This window comes from Aedes aegypti, chromosome 3, assembly GCF_002204515.2.
Source record: "Aedes aegypti strain LVP_AGWG chromosome 3, AaegL5.0 Primary Assembly, whole genome shotgun sequence".
Taxonomy (NCBI): Eukaryota; Metazoa; Arthropoda; class Insecta; order Diptera; family Culicidae; genus Aedes; species Aedes aegypti.
The window spans coordinates 328,846,255-328,862,494 of record NC_035109.1 but is presented as its reverse complement, the minus strand read 5'-3'; the positions used below and the strand labels follow the sequence as shown (position 1 = coordinate 328,862,494).

General features: G+C 38.0%; 1 protein-coding gene across 2 annotated transcripts; it reads left to right on the top strand.

Moving 5' to 3' along the window:
* The first annotated feature begins 544 nt into the window (after positions 1 to 544).
* LOC5574783 (high mobility group protein D) lies at positions 545 to 15,979 on the top strand. Of its 2 annotated transcripts, none has more exons than XM_001655293.2 (3): positions 545 to 692; positions 14,471 to 14,666; positions 14,768 to 15,979. In XM_001655293.2, exons 2-3 carry the CDS (start codon positions 14,517 to 14,519, stop codon positions 14,954 to 14,956), a joined length of 339 nt encoding a protein of 112 aa, XP_001655343.1. In that variant the 5' UTR covers positions 545 to 692; positions 14,471 to 14,516; the 3' UTR covers positions 14,957 to 15,979. The 2 variants fall into 2 exon arrangements, with proteins under 2 accessions (XP_001655343.1, XP_001655340.1); XM_001655290.2 differs by lacking the exon at positions 545 to 692 and adding an exon at positions 8,061 to 8,226.
* Positions 15,980 to 16,240: the final 261 nt, after the last annotated feature.

The window sequence follows — 16,240 nt, the reverse complement described above, 5'->3', positions numbered from 1 at the left end:
AGCATGCACTACAACATGCTTATGGACTTGGTGTTGGTCCACTCTCATTCGTTGATGGGTCAGTCGAGATGGTTTGATTGAATTCTTTCTATATTTTGCTTTTAGGAGATGTTGAGTTCTTTCGATTGAAGAAAATAATTCAGACATTCAGTTATTTAATGATAATTTTTTTCTACTTTCGGTACCGGCCCCCTACATCAGGGATAAGCCAAATTGCAACAAACATATGGATAAAATTGTAATTGTACTGTTTGGAAAATCCGATAAATTAAAAAGGATCTTGTGAACCCTACCGAAAGCTCCTTTCTGGGTTCACGTTGCACAATATGTTCATCCATCGTGAACGCAACCATTCATTTGCAAGCTACACAAACAACAGGGAAAACAACTCGCCACGCACAAAAAGCTTCCTCCCACCGTACGACGGATGAACACGAACGACGAGACCGGTTTGCTTGTGTACGTTGATGTCTGAATGCATGAAAAGCACACAACACGAGACTCGCACTAACACAGCCAAAGCCCGCCCAGTACCCAGTAGGCCAATACGATTCGGTTGCCTTGTTCGAGCTTCTCTTCTGTCCATAGTAGCCAAGGCAAGCAGTTCGGTGTTCGAAGTGTTCCTCCATAAGAAAAAAGTGATCATAAATTAGTGCTATTTGAGCGGTGAAATTCTCCGGGAAATTACTCCGGTAAGTCGTTTTTCACCTTCTAGGCCCTATGGCCACATATTTCAAAGGGTTTTTTTCGCGCTGGTCGCAGAAATCTGGGTCGCCTTTGGCGGTGAAAATGGCCAATTTCCGAGCCGTGACTGGCGTGGGTTTGCGAACAAATTTGTTCTATGGCCGCCATAGTGAAATTGTTCGGTGGCAGGTCTCGGTCGGAAAATGGTTTTTTCACCGGGAATTACGACCCGACTGGGTGGATTCCGGGGTCCAGGGGTTTTTCACACTTCCCAGCTAGGGCCTGGGCCTCCACTTGGGTCCCACTTCCATTTTCGGTCGAAGAAAAAAATTCGCCGAAAAGCAAGATGGCTCAAGCCGTCGAACAAATGGCTTCCACTCTAGTACCAGTCGTCGAACAAAATGTAAGGGGCAAAATTTAAAAAATAAATTTCTTCAACCGATTGGTCCGGATCGGAAATCCGTGTTCCACGATCGTCCTGGTTTTTCCGGCCGCGTCGATTGGTACCACTGTTCCAGGGTCTCCGGAGTAAATTTTCCGAGTTTGACCCATTTCGCGCCAAAACAATTTCCCTTCCATTGGAGAAGAGATGAAGTTCGGCCATAGGAGCCGTAGAAAATTTTGTTCGAAGATGACGACGGTCGACTAGTGGCCCGTCGTCCAAGTAGGCTTTGATGGTGTGCGGTCGGTGGAGGCGCACGATTTTCATTCACCAGCGCAAGTTTTGGCCGGGTGTTAGTGCGTTTCGCTGATAGTGCCGACACCAACAAGAGGCGGCAAACTTTTTTGAATGAATCGTTGAGAGCTTGTGCGCTTTTTTGGCTTTTTGGGTGGAACCGCGCGTAATTCAATCAAAAGGCAAGTTCGATGAACTACTGAACAAACTGGTTCGCCAATGAATGAAATGAACTCCAAACGGTTGTGGGGGTGAACTTTTTTACGTTGCAACGAACAAGGATTTACAACTCGTAGAAAGAAAACATTTTTCGAAACACGAGTGTTTACAATCAAAACAAGTTTGTTTGTAACCATTCTTATACAAGTGTGGGTAATAATCGCTGTTACATTTTCAATTGCTATTACAATGATAATTTTATTTTATCTTAATTATATAATGCATTCTTATAGATAATTGACTTTGATTATTCATTACTTAGGCTAATCATCACGATATCTCATTCACACTTCTGTTTGTCAAACATTATAAAATGTTTTCTAATAATGATATACCTACTCGATTGTTTCTTAGTTCCGATGAAAAATGCTGTCCTTTCAATTTAACAAACTTTGAATCATTACTAAATCAAACCTATAATTATTTTTATCATCCCACTTTCTAAGCTTTTTGGGTTCGAAACGGATTTCTATTTCCCACACAAATATAATTTTAAAGTGTTAAGGCTGGTTTGCTACTGACAAGAAAAGGAATCGCCTATCTCGATGCGTGGAAAATTTCTTCCAAGAAATGGTCAAGAAAATCACATTTTTCTGATCGCAGTACGCAGTTGAGAAGAAATGTCACTTCATAGGGGGCTCTCTGTAGGAAATTTCTTGACCCATTCAGTCAAGGAATTTCTTTACTTTTCTTGAGCGAAACAGCATACTTAGCTTTAGATCTGATTTTACCCTCTCTTCCCCATGGTAGCACAGGTGATCCACCGATTTTTGACGAACGCTATACCGAATTGGTATGATTAGCTCAATTATGATGGGAATAAATTTAATCGCTTATTTGTCTCAAACATTTTTATAGTATTTATTTCTTTCAAACTTAACGTAAGCCTGTCGGTTATACCATTTTTCATTAAGGTCAAGGAAACAGTAATAATTTTGAATAATCTAGCTTATTAGCAACAACTTTTGTTCAAGCACAGTTTCTTGCCGAACAGAGCTGTGGAAGACAAAGGGTTAATGACTGATTTGAATAAAATTTTTACAGCACTTCAGCAAGAAATTGAATCATATACAGGTCGGACTCGATTATCCGGAATTTGATTTTTGATTTTCTTGTTTTTCAATTTTTATGCATAAATCTGAGATAATTTATTATTGCAATATACAATATGAATGGTTTTGCAGTTTAGAACGTATTTAAGAAGAGGGGGGGTAGGGGGGCGGGGGGAAGTGTTTTTTTGTGTATGCTGGTCATTTTTTTTTTCTTGTAAAGACCCCTACTGTTCCTAGGAAAAAATTCTGGCTACGCCTCGGCATCATATAAATAAAATAAAAAAAAAAGGTATTATGGATCCGACAGAAATAAGGACAAACATTTTGTTTTTAAATATATTTTTTCTCAATCTCCAAGCGTCGCGACTAATATTTGAATAGTGCACTGTGTTCACGAACATCGTAGGAATGCAGCGCCACACATGTCATTATGACAGTTATGTCGGGAACGAGTCACACGTCGCGTGTCCCACACGCGCGTTCCGATTTGGTGGGCGCGCGACAATAATATTTAAGCTCCTTTGTCAAAGATTTCATTTTTTTTTTCTTAGTGATTCGATTATCCGAAGTGAAAAAAAAATCGATAATCCGGATAATCGAGTCCGACCTGTATGTATACAGTATTGGACATTCTTAAAATGCAAACTTTAGTAGTAATTTAGGAACCGATTTGAATTAAATTTTCCCAACATGTTATAAATAACTTGAATTTCAACATATTTTGAGTAATTTTTCCAAGTTAAAAAGTTATAACAATTTAACTGAAGTAAAATTTTTGACAAAACTTTGTAAACGAGCTGTCTGATAGTAAGAAAGCCCTGTAAAAATCTGTTTGGCAAGTTTATTCATCTTGTCTATATCTACAAATTTGCGTTTTTAGTCTTCACCCACTTCAAAAAGGTCGGCCCAAGCTTTGTATTTTTGAGGAGCAGCCCGAAAAATGTTTATCAAAATTCGAAGGTTTTCAAAAATTTCCTTAACAAATCCTATGAGTTTTATAATTTTTTTTGAATTAAATATTTGTTTTTTATTATTATATTACAAAAGTGCCAATAATAGGATCCGGCTCCCTATCGATAGTCCCTTCGATATCGAGCTATGAAGAGTTGACTGTAACTTAGATTAAATCCTCTTAAGTTGGCTATTTTGTATGGAAAGTCAAAAAAAGTATTTTGTCCAAAACTGCCCAAGTAACCATGGAGCATTATATAATTGCATATTTCTTTCACCACTGGACTATCGCAGAAGTTTTTACAAGTGCGGAAACGCTAATAAGTGCGCAATTGCATTAAATCGGGTAGGTGTCTTCGGGGGACTTATTCTTTGTAAATCAAAGAATAAGTGCTCTGAAGACACCAACATGATTGAAAGCAATCCCGCACTTTTATTCTCACTTTCGCACTTATGAGACCGCACTTCGCAGTCCAGTAGTGAAAGAAATACACAATGTATAATGCAGCTGCATTGCCGTAAGCCTACCATTAAAGTAGTTTAAAGGTGGAAAAGGGCACTTTTACAGTTAAATTAATGCAAAAAGGACGATAAAGCAATGAAGCAACTTATAAAGTAATATTAATGCAGCAGTACAATTTATAAAGTGATATTAGTGCATTGATACATTTGCAATGTAGGGTTAATGCTTTATTGCTTGACAGCTCTTGAAATTTGTTGAATAAAAGCAATGTTGCATCAATGGTGTTGATATGCAGTAGAATACGTGCAATGTTATGATGCTTGTGGTTACTTGGGAATTCTTCATGGTAGAATATGTTCATGACAAAGGATTTTCGCGTCAAAACCCCCAAAATGTTAAGATTCTGTCAAAATCATACAGAGGGTTATATTGTAATCTTGCCCAGGATTTCATAAAATTACATATTGAATTCATTTATAATTGTGGCTATTCAGAATTCTTCAAAAATCCTGTTTTTGTGAAAAGCCTGTCTTTTTCATAATCCTGCTGAGGATTCTGCGTGAATCTGTGCTTCTGTGAGACTATTGGCTCATGATTCAGTGAAATTTTTTGTGAAAATTTAGCCTTTTGTCAATGAATTTTGTCCAAGCTTCGCTTATTCAACGTTGAAGTAAGTCTTGGTAGTAACATTGTTGAGAAACCCAGTTTTTTGAGGTTAAGAATTTGGTCTATTCATCAAAACAAGTATCTAAGAAGTTAAAAAAAATCGAATTAAATTATTACCGAAAAAGGTACATTGAAAACTTAAAAAGTGTTTGATAAGAATAGTCAACGGTCAATTTGGATATAAGACGAATTTTCGAACCTTTCGCATTGTTTAAGTTTCCTACAACCATAAACTTATGCTTGTATATTGTATTCTTTTCCCCTTGTAAAAGAGTAAACCTGAAACGAATTTGACGAATAAATGTGAGGTTGAATTTTGCGAAATTTATTTAGATAACTCGAGATCGGCGTTTGCCAGTCATCCTGAAGAAAATATAGGAAAATGATTGTGTTGTTAGAATTTTGTGAAATTTTACATCATTTAGCAAGTTAGAACCAGCTTATTCAATTTCCAAATTTTCCGAAAAATCATCCAACTTTTTTCGTCAATAGGTTTTTGTCATAGTTTATAGTTTTTTTTTTCTCCGTGTACAACTCAAGTAAGATTTTTTTAGATAACGAGAAAAATTTGTTTACTTTGAATGTCTTCCTATGTAGTATGGATATGGACTTGATAAAATATTTTCTGAAAGCATTCGAATTTCGACAAGGACTTTCAAAAACCACTTTTCCAAATCTGAATATATCGATTCTGAAATTTCCGAGTAGGGACGTGTATAAAATGTCAAAACCAAATTTGTATTATCGTTTTACACGATATTTTATTTTCTTAATGATCGCTCAATGATGGAGTGATTGTTGAGTACTAGGAAGCCGGATCCTATTCTTGGCACTTTTGATTTGCTTCGTCAGTGTTTTTTAAGGCCCAAGTAAAAATGGATCAAATGTCAAAGCTGAAAAGCAGTTTTTTTTAACCAACAAATCGAAGAAAATAGAAACACTCAGCTCTTTTATTTGACAAATTACTTGGTCCTTAAAGCTATTAAGCTTATATTTGACTATAATATTCGTGTGCTTTTTTGCAATGTTTTTGACATTAACGGTTGCCTATGCCAAATGAAGTGTTTAAGTAATTCTTTACCCTACAAATAAACTTTTAGATGTATTTAAAGCGAAGTAGGTTGTGTTTGTACGCGTCATCGATGGTTGTTGATAAATTACCTCACGATTTGCATGTAAAATGAAAATCAGTTGTTTTTTCCTTGACAAAATTGAAAAAGTATCAGCTCGGCATGTAAGCGCATATTGTGATACTTTCCTGAATCAATATACAGTGACCCCACGCAGTTGAATCACCCACAATTTATGAATCAGCAGACTCCAAAAGACAAAATTATTATCAAACTTGTCACAAAACATCACAGAATTATTTTTACTGATAAGAAACTAAGTGTAAAAGTAATTCTGTGATGTTTTGTGACAAGTTTGACAATAATTTTGTCTTTTGAAATCAGCTGATTCATAAATTGTGGGTGATTCAACTGCGTGGGGTCACTGTATATCGTTCCGAACTGGGTTTTATTACTTTGAAATTGTGAGCTGCGAAGCCGACATGGATGTCAATACGAATGACGTGCTGGCTTAGCCAAAAAGTAAATGTCAAAAAAAAAAAAACTTCAATACAAAGTTTGTGTTTACTCATTTTGTTTTGTTGTGTTTTGTCCGGCTCGGTTGATCAAGATGCGAGATAGCGTTCGTTTTACAACGACACTACCGATTATGTATGTACTAGTGTGTTTACCAAACAGTCCCAACAGCTTTCAAATCAGCTGATTTATAGTCTAATAAAAATAATATAACAATGTAGGATCTGCTGGAAGCAAGCATTGGTGGAACAACTTTTGATTGCGTATTTTCGATGTTTTTCAGAACCTTATTTGGGGGCGCGGGTGAAATCACAAACCAAGCGAAATTTAACTATCAAAAGGCTGAGGAAGTTGTAAATTTCCTTCAAAAAGCACTTCAAAGTGTCTCACGTAGCGGAATCTATTTCCAACTGAATGTTTTTCACAAAAGTGTGACAATTTTGAAACCTTAGATAATTATTTCCAGCATAAGTACCTAGTATTCATGTCAGTGATTTTTTTTGTGTTCTTTATTAAGGTGATTTTTAGCGCATACGGCTAGTTCATCACCAGCATACATACAGTGAATGCTCATAATAATCGTTTCTACAACTTTCAAAAATCGATTTTTTACAATTTAACAATTCAACAAATTTAACTTTATATCCCGAATTGTTTCATTTCGGCTATTATACTCCTCTTAGATAGATGACGTATGATGAGATAGGCTGTAAAAATATGCCAAAATATGAAGTTTTTAACACGTACAACTTGAAAAATTTTCTTCAACAATCACCAAAACCGTTTCGTTTTACCGGTTACGCGCCAAACAAACGCCTCCAGCAGCCAAAATGAACCCGCGTTGGTTCATCATTTTCATTCATAATTTACTCAGCATTTCCTACTACTGGGGATGTTCATCCCTACTAGAAGGCGCAAAGCGCGCAACCGTACCCCGAACGGTATTTTATTTATCTCTTCACCGATACGACGATACCTCATCTCGGGCCATCAGGTAAACCACACAGCAGAAGCGCTCTTCAACGGGCATCCAACCGACCAAACCAACCAAAGCAAGCGCTTCTATGTAGGAAACGAACCAACGAAGACCGAAGTTGGCTGTTTCGAAAGCGTTGAATGGCGCAGCAACTTTTTGAAATGAGTACTCGACTAGCAAGCAAGCATATTGGGAAGGGAAAGCAAGCACCGTATGACGGTTACAACATTACTGGGAGATGCCATTTTGTATGAGGGGAATTGATTTTTCGATAAATTTCGCTATTTCGAGCGTTGATCGATGGGTGGAGGTGTTTGAACAAGGTTTTATAAGACTAATTCTAGCTATTATTGGGGGTTTCAACGCTTCTTAGCGTTTATTATCAGAGAAATTTGCGTTTTTCGGTTCAAACCGGAAAACACGAATATTGCGTCGCAGAAGGGCATTTGAGCCGCGAGACGCCATTGGTAGTTAATTAGCACCGCACGGTATCGATCTGCATCGCAGCCGGCCCAATTCGGTGGAATTTTGATTGATAATTTAGCGAAAAACGATTCGCCCCTTGAATCTGCTCGAAGTTGGCATTCAAGGCAAACGAGCGCGCGCTTGAGAGCATGGAATCGCGCTCAAAAATGGCTACTGACGCCACCGAACGGGCAGGAAACAGCCCGGAAATTCATTCACACCACTGTGGGAAATGACCGCGTTCATTCATCGGCACATGGCTTCGGGTGGTGGTGTGCGTGTGGCACCGGCGAGCTTTCAATACATGCAAACGAAACGACGTTTCTATGTAGTGGTGTTGTGGGTAGGGATGTTGCTTCGCACCGTTCGTTTCGAGCTCAGAGGCCGTTTCTTCGCTGGGCATCGATTCAGTTGTAGCCTCATTCGTCGATCCAGTCGGTTGTGTTTTGAAAGTTGCTCCTGCAATTGTTGGTGTGAATTCCAAAAAGGTGATTGTGGAAAATAAGTACAAGTCCCGATTTTGGACTGGTGTTAGTGCAATTTTTGATCCCTCAAGAAAAGGTGTTAGCTGAAATTGTATGAGTGGTGTTTACGTTTTTATTGCCGGCAAATGTTTTTCCAACTAGTTGAGCCGATTTTGATTAGAATAGTGCAGCGCCTACTATTTGAACAACCAAGCGGTTTACTAGGACGATTGTAACGCACGAACATAGTGGCATTTTTCTGAGCGCGCGGGAAAGCGGCCTCCTTTGTCAAGCGCTTGGGGACGCTTGTGAAAAATCGATATTCCAACAAAACGCCGCCTACTGAGAGGTGAAAGTTCGTTGGGAAAAAGAGCCGTTGCGGCGGTGGCTAGATTGAAGAGATTTGAACAGTTATTTTTTCGGTTTTGCGGAAGGTGACCCCCGCGCGCTTTTGTTGGCTTGATTATCGTTGGTGGAAGAAGAGAAAAACTGCGACCGTTGAAGAGGAGGAGGAAGAGTTGTACTGTTTGCGGGATCATGGGACCGACGCCGAGAGCGCGCTCGTGTAAACGCGCGCTTGCTTCATACAAATTTGGTCGTCCATTTTGTATGGAAGAAGGAAACACGCAAGCAAGTCAGCTATAGCAGTAGTGCCGGCTGTGTTCAGTTCAAATAGCAAGCGAGCGAACCGGCTCTCTAGTAGCATAGTAGTAGGCCGGTGCTGCCTGTTTGTGGAAGAGGCGATGCGGATATCGAAACTGGACTGCTGAGATGAAGCCCCAAGCGGCGGCGGTTGGAGAGCACATTTTCGAAGGAAATTTCAAGAGTGGTTTGATTATGAGGTTTTATTCAATTTGGCTAACAAGCTAATATGACGCCCGGAATCGCGCATTCAAAGCGTGAACTTGCGGCGTGGCTTGCATTGGTTAATGATTGAAATTCAAATGCCACGCTAGAAAATTAGAATTCAAAATTGCAAGTAATGCTTCTGGTCGTCCTTGATGCGACCCGGAAGTTCTCTGCATTTTTGGCGCCAAGCCTACCTTGTTGGGTTCACGGCTTTAGGGGCGATCCATCAATTACGTAAGACAATTTTCGGGGTTTTCAAGAAAATCAAATACCTAGTTTTAAGAATTTCACCGAAAAACAAAATTTCATGGTTACTATGATCAATCAGCTTTCCAAAGCATTTCTGTTGCATGCTTATATTTCCATGAATGATGATCCCCTCAGAAACCGACTCATGGAAGTTTGACTGTACTGTAAGTTTTTCAATAATTCACGAAAAACTATGATTTCATTAAATGCTGACCAAGTACCAAAATCATAAAAGAAACTTCAATTCAACAATATTCATTGTTTTGTCAAATTATACTTATTTTTTTAAGAAATTATTAAGTATTCTTGCCTCAGTGTACGAAGCGCATTTTGCAATTATAGGGTGAAAGATCCTTTAGTGGAAATTGCTCCCAATAGGGTCAGGCGGGTCAAGATGAGCACCCTAAGGATAAGCGCGATTTAAGCCTACTTAAACGTTATTATTTTGGTAAAATTGGTAACCACCCTTATCTTTTACATTATTACTTTGACCTCCAACCATTAAAAGTTTTTAAAAGTGATAAATAGTTTTTCAAATAACACTTTAAAAAATAGCTTTTTTTTATCATCGGTCAAAAAAACTGCGGGGCAAGATGGGCACCCCCATAAAAAAATGCAATTTACTAAAGAAAACTATTATTTTTCAATGCTTGCAATGTCCCAAGATATCTTTAATATCTGATAATATTTATCTTCAACTAGCTTAGTTTTTAAAACTTTTATCAGAAAATAAATAACTTTTCATAAATTGCTAAGATTTTACTTAAAAAACGATTAAATTTGTTGTTTGTTTGTATATTTTTTAGAAAAATTGTTTTGTGCAAAGAAGATACCGTAAGTCAAGCTCACAGCTAAATGTGGTTCTATAACTTCACACTTTTACTTAATTTTGAACATGGTGCTCATCTTGCCCCAAGGGTGTAAATTTATTAATATAATCAAAACAATTGAAATATTTTTTAAATTTGATAAAAAGTTTTGCTCCTGATTATCTACAGAAGATTATTCTATAACTATACGGCCAATGTATTGAAAAAAAATCTGTAGGAACGACACAAACTAGGGGTGCCCATCTTGCCCCGGGTGCTCATCTTGCCCCACATTCCCCTATTGGGATTTTGAATTGCGTTTGGCCTGAAGAGCTGTGCCTCATAAACGCCATTCGCTGTAATAGTTTCAATATTGGAGGTAGTGTGTTTTGGCGTGTTTGACATTGATAAATGATTTTTCTGTTAATTTTCTATTCTGTTCAAAGCGAAAATAATACACATGGGGAAGTGTTCAATGCGAACGTGAAAGTTTTATTTGAACTGTGTTTGAATTAATTTATTCAGTCAACTTTCCTTTAGTCGATATTTCGTATCTCGATATCGAGTTGGAGAACCCTAGTAAATGTTGAGGTTTTCATGGCTACCTTGATGGTCCCTTGTCGTGGCACTGATTTTGTGTTCTGTAACTCAATACCTCCCTAACTCGATGGTCCCTTCAATATCGAGTTCTGTATGTCATTTTCGAAGTAAAAGTTATTTAGAATCACGAATCCATCAATACGGTTTCTTTTGACCGATTTGAATGTTATTTCGTGTATTTGGAACCGGCCTTCTGATACCATCGAAAAGAAAGATATCGAGCTATAAAAAACAAAATCAGTACAATTGTGTTCAAGGGGACCTTCGAGGTAGCCATGATAACTTACTTTTATGTTCTATAACACGACAAAGAGCTACGGAATATCTTGGTCAACAACGAAATAGTAGCTGATTTGACTTCAAAAAAATTAAGCAAATGTATACATTTGACGTCATGATTCGAAAGTTCGCCGAAGAGACTTTCATCTTAAACTTTAAGTTTTATCCGAAGTGAATTGAATTTTAATATTTATAGGTTCATAGTTGTCTGAGAACTAGCCTCCCAAAGTTGATTATTGTTTGCGGAAAGTAGATAAAGCTAGTATTGTCCGACATGTAACTACTATATGTCACAGTTGTGCTTCGTCTCCCTCAATTTCGATAAAAAGAAGATATACCCGACAATTTGTCATAAAATTGTTTTCATTCTCAGCAATAAGTTTTCCATGAATTTTGATTTGATTGATACCTTAGCTTATTAAAATTCATCTGAATAATCAAATGAAAGGAAACGTAATCAGAAAGTCAGTTCTGATAGTGATCAATGAAACTCCCAATATCTCAATTAAAGCTCATAAATTGGAATAGTTCTATAAAGGAATGATATAGAGCCCGCCTCAATTGCACTTTCAAATGTACCCGGCCGGCTTAGTTTAAATTCTGATACTAACCACGTGCTTTTCCCCGATTCACGTTTGTATTGTAAGATATTATTGTCTAAATATATGTTTTCAAAGTTTAAAACATCGTTACTAACACTTCGAGTGTGTGAACAGTAGAAGAACCGCTCATGTTCTTCAGTGCATCGATGTGTGAGTGTGCATTTGAGTTCATACACACTGCACTTTGAGGTTTTCCGCAAGGCAACGCAAGAACGTGGTGCATCCGCATCGGGTTTCTTGCTCCTAATGCGTACCTAGTAGAAATCTCACGGAATTCATAACTTAAATTCTGGTTTTTGGTGCATTTCAAGCCGACCATTCGAGTCTTGGTACCTTATTGCACATTTGATAGTCATGACTTGGAAGAACTTCGTCTCATTTATTCGATTGACATTCGTCGTTTGAAATCTATTCGTGAAGTCTTCATCCAATCTGAAACTGATTGAATGCTAACTATTCTGGTGATAATCAGTGTCAAATTTACATCAGATCAGATCTGTATCAGGTAGATCTCTGTATAATCATACCAGAAAATGACCGATTTTCAATTGAAATGAATCTTCTACATTTCGTAAGATTGTTTTATCCTTATTCAAATGCATTGAATTTCATTATGAGTTTAGAGCTTTCGATGATTCTTCAGTATCGAGCATTCATTTCTGATGATAATCAAAGAAGTCAACTGAATTACCTATTGTTGAAATCAATAGGTAATACGTGACTTTGACAATTGAATATGGTTAATATCATCCTTCCTCGTGGAAAAAGTAATCGGAAAATGTTTTTCCCTGTGGCATTTTTCGAATTACTATCGATTGGCAATATTTGCTGATGCGATATTTCGCATGGGAGGGTGCTATTAGCATTTGAAATTTTCAAACATTTTGACATTTATCAGCACTGGTTGAAATTATTACAACTTGCAGCATAGTTTAAGAGATAATTCTTTTCGTTGTTGCTGACTAATTTCAATCGCCTATCAACGAAAAAAATCAAACGCACCAATTCAAAAAATATCACGTGAAGCGTTTCATAACGAACGCTTCGCCTCTCATTTCCCTCATCGCCTCCCTTCGCTCTTGGCATATGCCATGCTAGGAGCGTTCACTCGCCAGCAACGAATCCAAGTAAGCGCGCGCATTTTTGAAATTTCCAACAGATGCCACATATCGTTAACCATCACCTTTCCGTTGCTTGGCTGACTACTACTGGTGCTACCGGTCGATTCTCTCTCGTGTGCTCCTTTTTCATGCACAAATTCCTCCAAACTGCTGCCGTTGCTGTTTTTTGAAACGTTTCTCTCTGGCGCGTGATCAAATATCATAAACGGCAGTTAATTTTGAGCACCAACGACCATCTTCTCGTCGTCTACTCTGTGTGGTGTGTTGTGACGTAGATCCTTTCTATATATAATAATGGAAGCTCTTTTTTGCCCTATTGAAAAAGCGCGCGTATGCGTGTCGCTTTTTTCAATCGACTCGACGACGTGGAAGGCGGCGATTTTGTCTTCTCCTTATTAAAATTGATTTTTTACTTCGACTTCTCTGGTCGTCCCTTCTTCTGACTTCAGTCGGTTATCTTCGTCGTCTCAGTTGGCTGCGATGAGTGTTCATTTCGCACCCAGATAGGTGAACGATGTACACTGAGCTAAAAGTTAATCTGCAAATTGCATATGAGAGAACGCTTGTGATTTGATTTCTTGGCTGGTTTTCTCTCTTTCATAAGATTCGAAACAACGTTCGATTTTTGCTAGAAATTCTCACTGAACTTTACTAAATGACCTATGCAACAATGAGAGCAATGCTAAAGCTATTGGAAAGGTTTTCACTATAGTTCGCAAGGCAATGGCTCAACAAATTCTAGTCGTTACCATTAGAGATCTTATAATATCGTTTTTTTCTCACTAGTGTTGTAAGCAATCACGGTAGTCGTCGACACGTTTTCCTTGACATTCGACAGACTTTGCCCTCAGCATTCACAACACGAGCAGTTAAACGAACGTACCAAAGAAAAATGTCATTCGACATAACAAGCACAATTAAACTATTCTTGTAGTTTATGATTGAACATATCTGAAAATCGTACAACCATTTATGACTTAGGGAAATGTCATCGTGTCAGATGACATTCGTTCGTTTGAAAGCACTGCTTCACTAATTCTAAGAGCGATTATTCAAATAGTGTTATCAATATTATTAGGACCCCAATATATTTTGGACCCTTTGGGCCATTTTCTAACAAATTTCCCAGTTTAAATCAAAATACCAACTCAGTTGGCATGTCATTTGGATAAAAATGACGGTTTTACACTTGCATCAACCGTTTGGACATGGAAAATGTCTTAATTTTTCTGTATATATTTTTCCATTTCATTTTATATATGTCCTTTGGCTTACAATTTTCACAAAGTATTCCAAAATCGTATGGATGGATCGAAAACTTGTGCTCTTCCCCTACTATTGATAAACAATTTTTTTTTTGATTTTGAGATATTTAGGCAACTGAACGTTGTTTTTCAAGCACTTCTCTTGGAAACCTTATTTTGATATAGAAATTCATAATTTAACTGATCCGTATGTCGTGATTAAGGGAAAACCTACGTATATTTTTCCTCAGTGTATAGTCGTCTCAGTTGGCTGTGATAATAGTGTTCGCTCGTTCCTGATAAACGATTTAGCACAGAGTAGCATCGAGGGAGCGAACGTCCAGGTGGTCAGTCGAGATTGAGTGAACACTTTTAGGGGAAGACAATTAAGCAGTGCAAAGTACAAACAAAGCAGCGCCGCATTTTCGAATAGGGTTCAACATTGCTCTTCATTTTCCATTCGCAAGCAAACAGCTACTAACGGTTTCTTTCTTCTTCTCCCTACTATTCTGCAGATCTCCGTTTCTTTGTTAACTGTAACAACACAAACCAAATTTCAAAATGGCCGAGAAACCAAAGCGTCCTCTATCCGCCTACATGCTGTGGCTCAACTCTGCCCGCGAACAGATCAAGAAGGAGAACCCCGGAATTAAGGTGACGGAGATCGCCAAGCGAGGTGGTGAGCTATGGAGAGCCATGAAGGACAAGAGCGTAAGTGTCGCATTATTGAACCTATTCCCCTATATCTCCTCTTTTCGAGTTATTTGATTTCTAACGATGACCCCCTTAATTTCCCCACCTCCCCCTACTAGGAATGGGAGAACAAGGCCGCCAAGATGAAGGACGAGTACAACAAAGCCGTCCAGGAATTCGAGCGAAATGGCGGTGGCAAGGACGCCGGCAAGGGCAAGAAGAGCAAGGGTGCCAAGAAGGTCGTGAAGAAGAGCAAAAAGAAGGACTCCGAAGATGACGATGATGAGTCCGGAGAGGAAAGCGACTGAACTACTAATTAGAGCAAACACCCCCACAACACAGTAAACAAAAATACAAAAAAAATATTATTTTTAATTTATTGTATAAATGTTCGGGGCCTTACTTCTCATGAGCAGTATAAAAAACACAAAAAAAACCGGTCAGTGACAGGATTTTAGATCAGAACGAAATTCAAAACTTGTAAACCTAGAGAGGCACGCGGAAACGACGAAAAAACATTTGGACCTGAGCTCGCGGAATCAGCTAAATTCAAAACCCAAGTAGGCGAATGAATGGCGGGACGCGCTGTGTGAAGTGACAGTTTGATATCTTTTTTCGTCTGACTACACTCTGTAATGTAAAACTGACAAACCACACATGCAAAATTACAAACCTGACGTATTTTCTCTTACCACACACCGGAACAATTTCATTTTACCTATTTCACACACATACATATGTGCATCCAACTTATTTTTTTTTAAGGAAGGCCATGTAATACTAAATGCAACAGTAACGTAAAAATATAAAACAAAAAAAAAAAACCCGAAAAAAATCTACAAAAGAGCATACCTAATTTTAAGTTAATTAAAATATGTATGGAGAAAACGACAAAAAAAACTGTATTCTTAGGTCAAGAAAAACAAAAACAAGAAAAAGTAAGACATTGTAGTAGGTGTACTCTCTCAGTTCAAAAAAGAAGCGTAAATATTATTACTTAGACAAACTTAAACCCGAGTGTGTGAGGGGCGCGCCCGGAGGAAAGTGTGTGTTATCCCTATTAGAGAGAGAGAGAGTAGCAAAAGTACCCCCAGTAATAAGTGTTTATTTTTGTTCACCTCCTCCGGGGTCCGTCCGCACTCGATCTCTGCTGTGTAATAGGATTTTTTTCTTTCTCCTGTGTAATTTGCGTACCTACCGTGTAAGAACAACAGCAAACAAACAAAACAATGGAAACCGTTTTCTCATTTTTGTTTTCTCTCTCAATCGTGTCGATTGATTGGAATGTGGAAAGATCGTATCTTGAATTTGAATAAAATACAAAAAAAAAATTAAACTTGAGTCTGATTGATTCTACGATATCACAAACCATTCAGTAAAATGCATAGACTTCGAAATGCTTCAGTACAGAAGCAGCAACCTTTCTACAATTAGGACTTGCAAAACTCGACGCGAGGATTTAGAAGGAATCTAATCAAATATCTTCTGAGGGCATCTCACTTGGCTGTTTGCACAAATTGCACAGCACATCAGGAACAAGGATCAACAGTCACTATTTTCCCATTGAGAATAATTGATCATCCCTGAATACT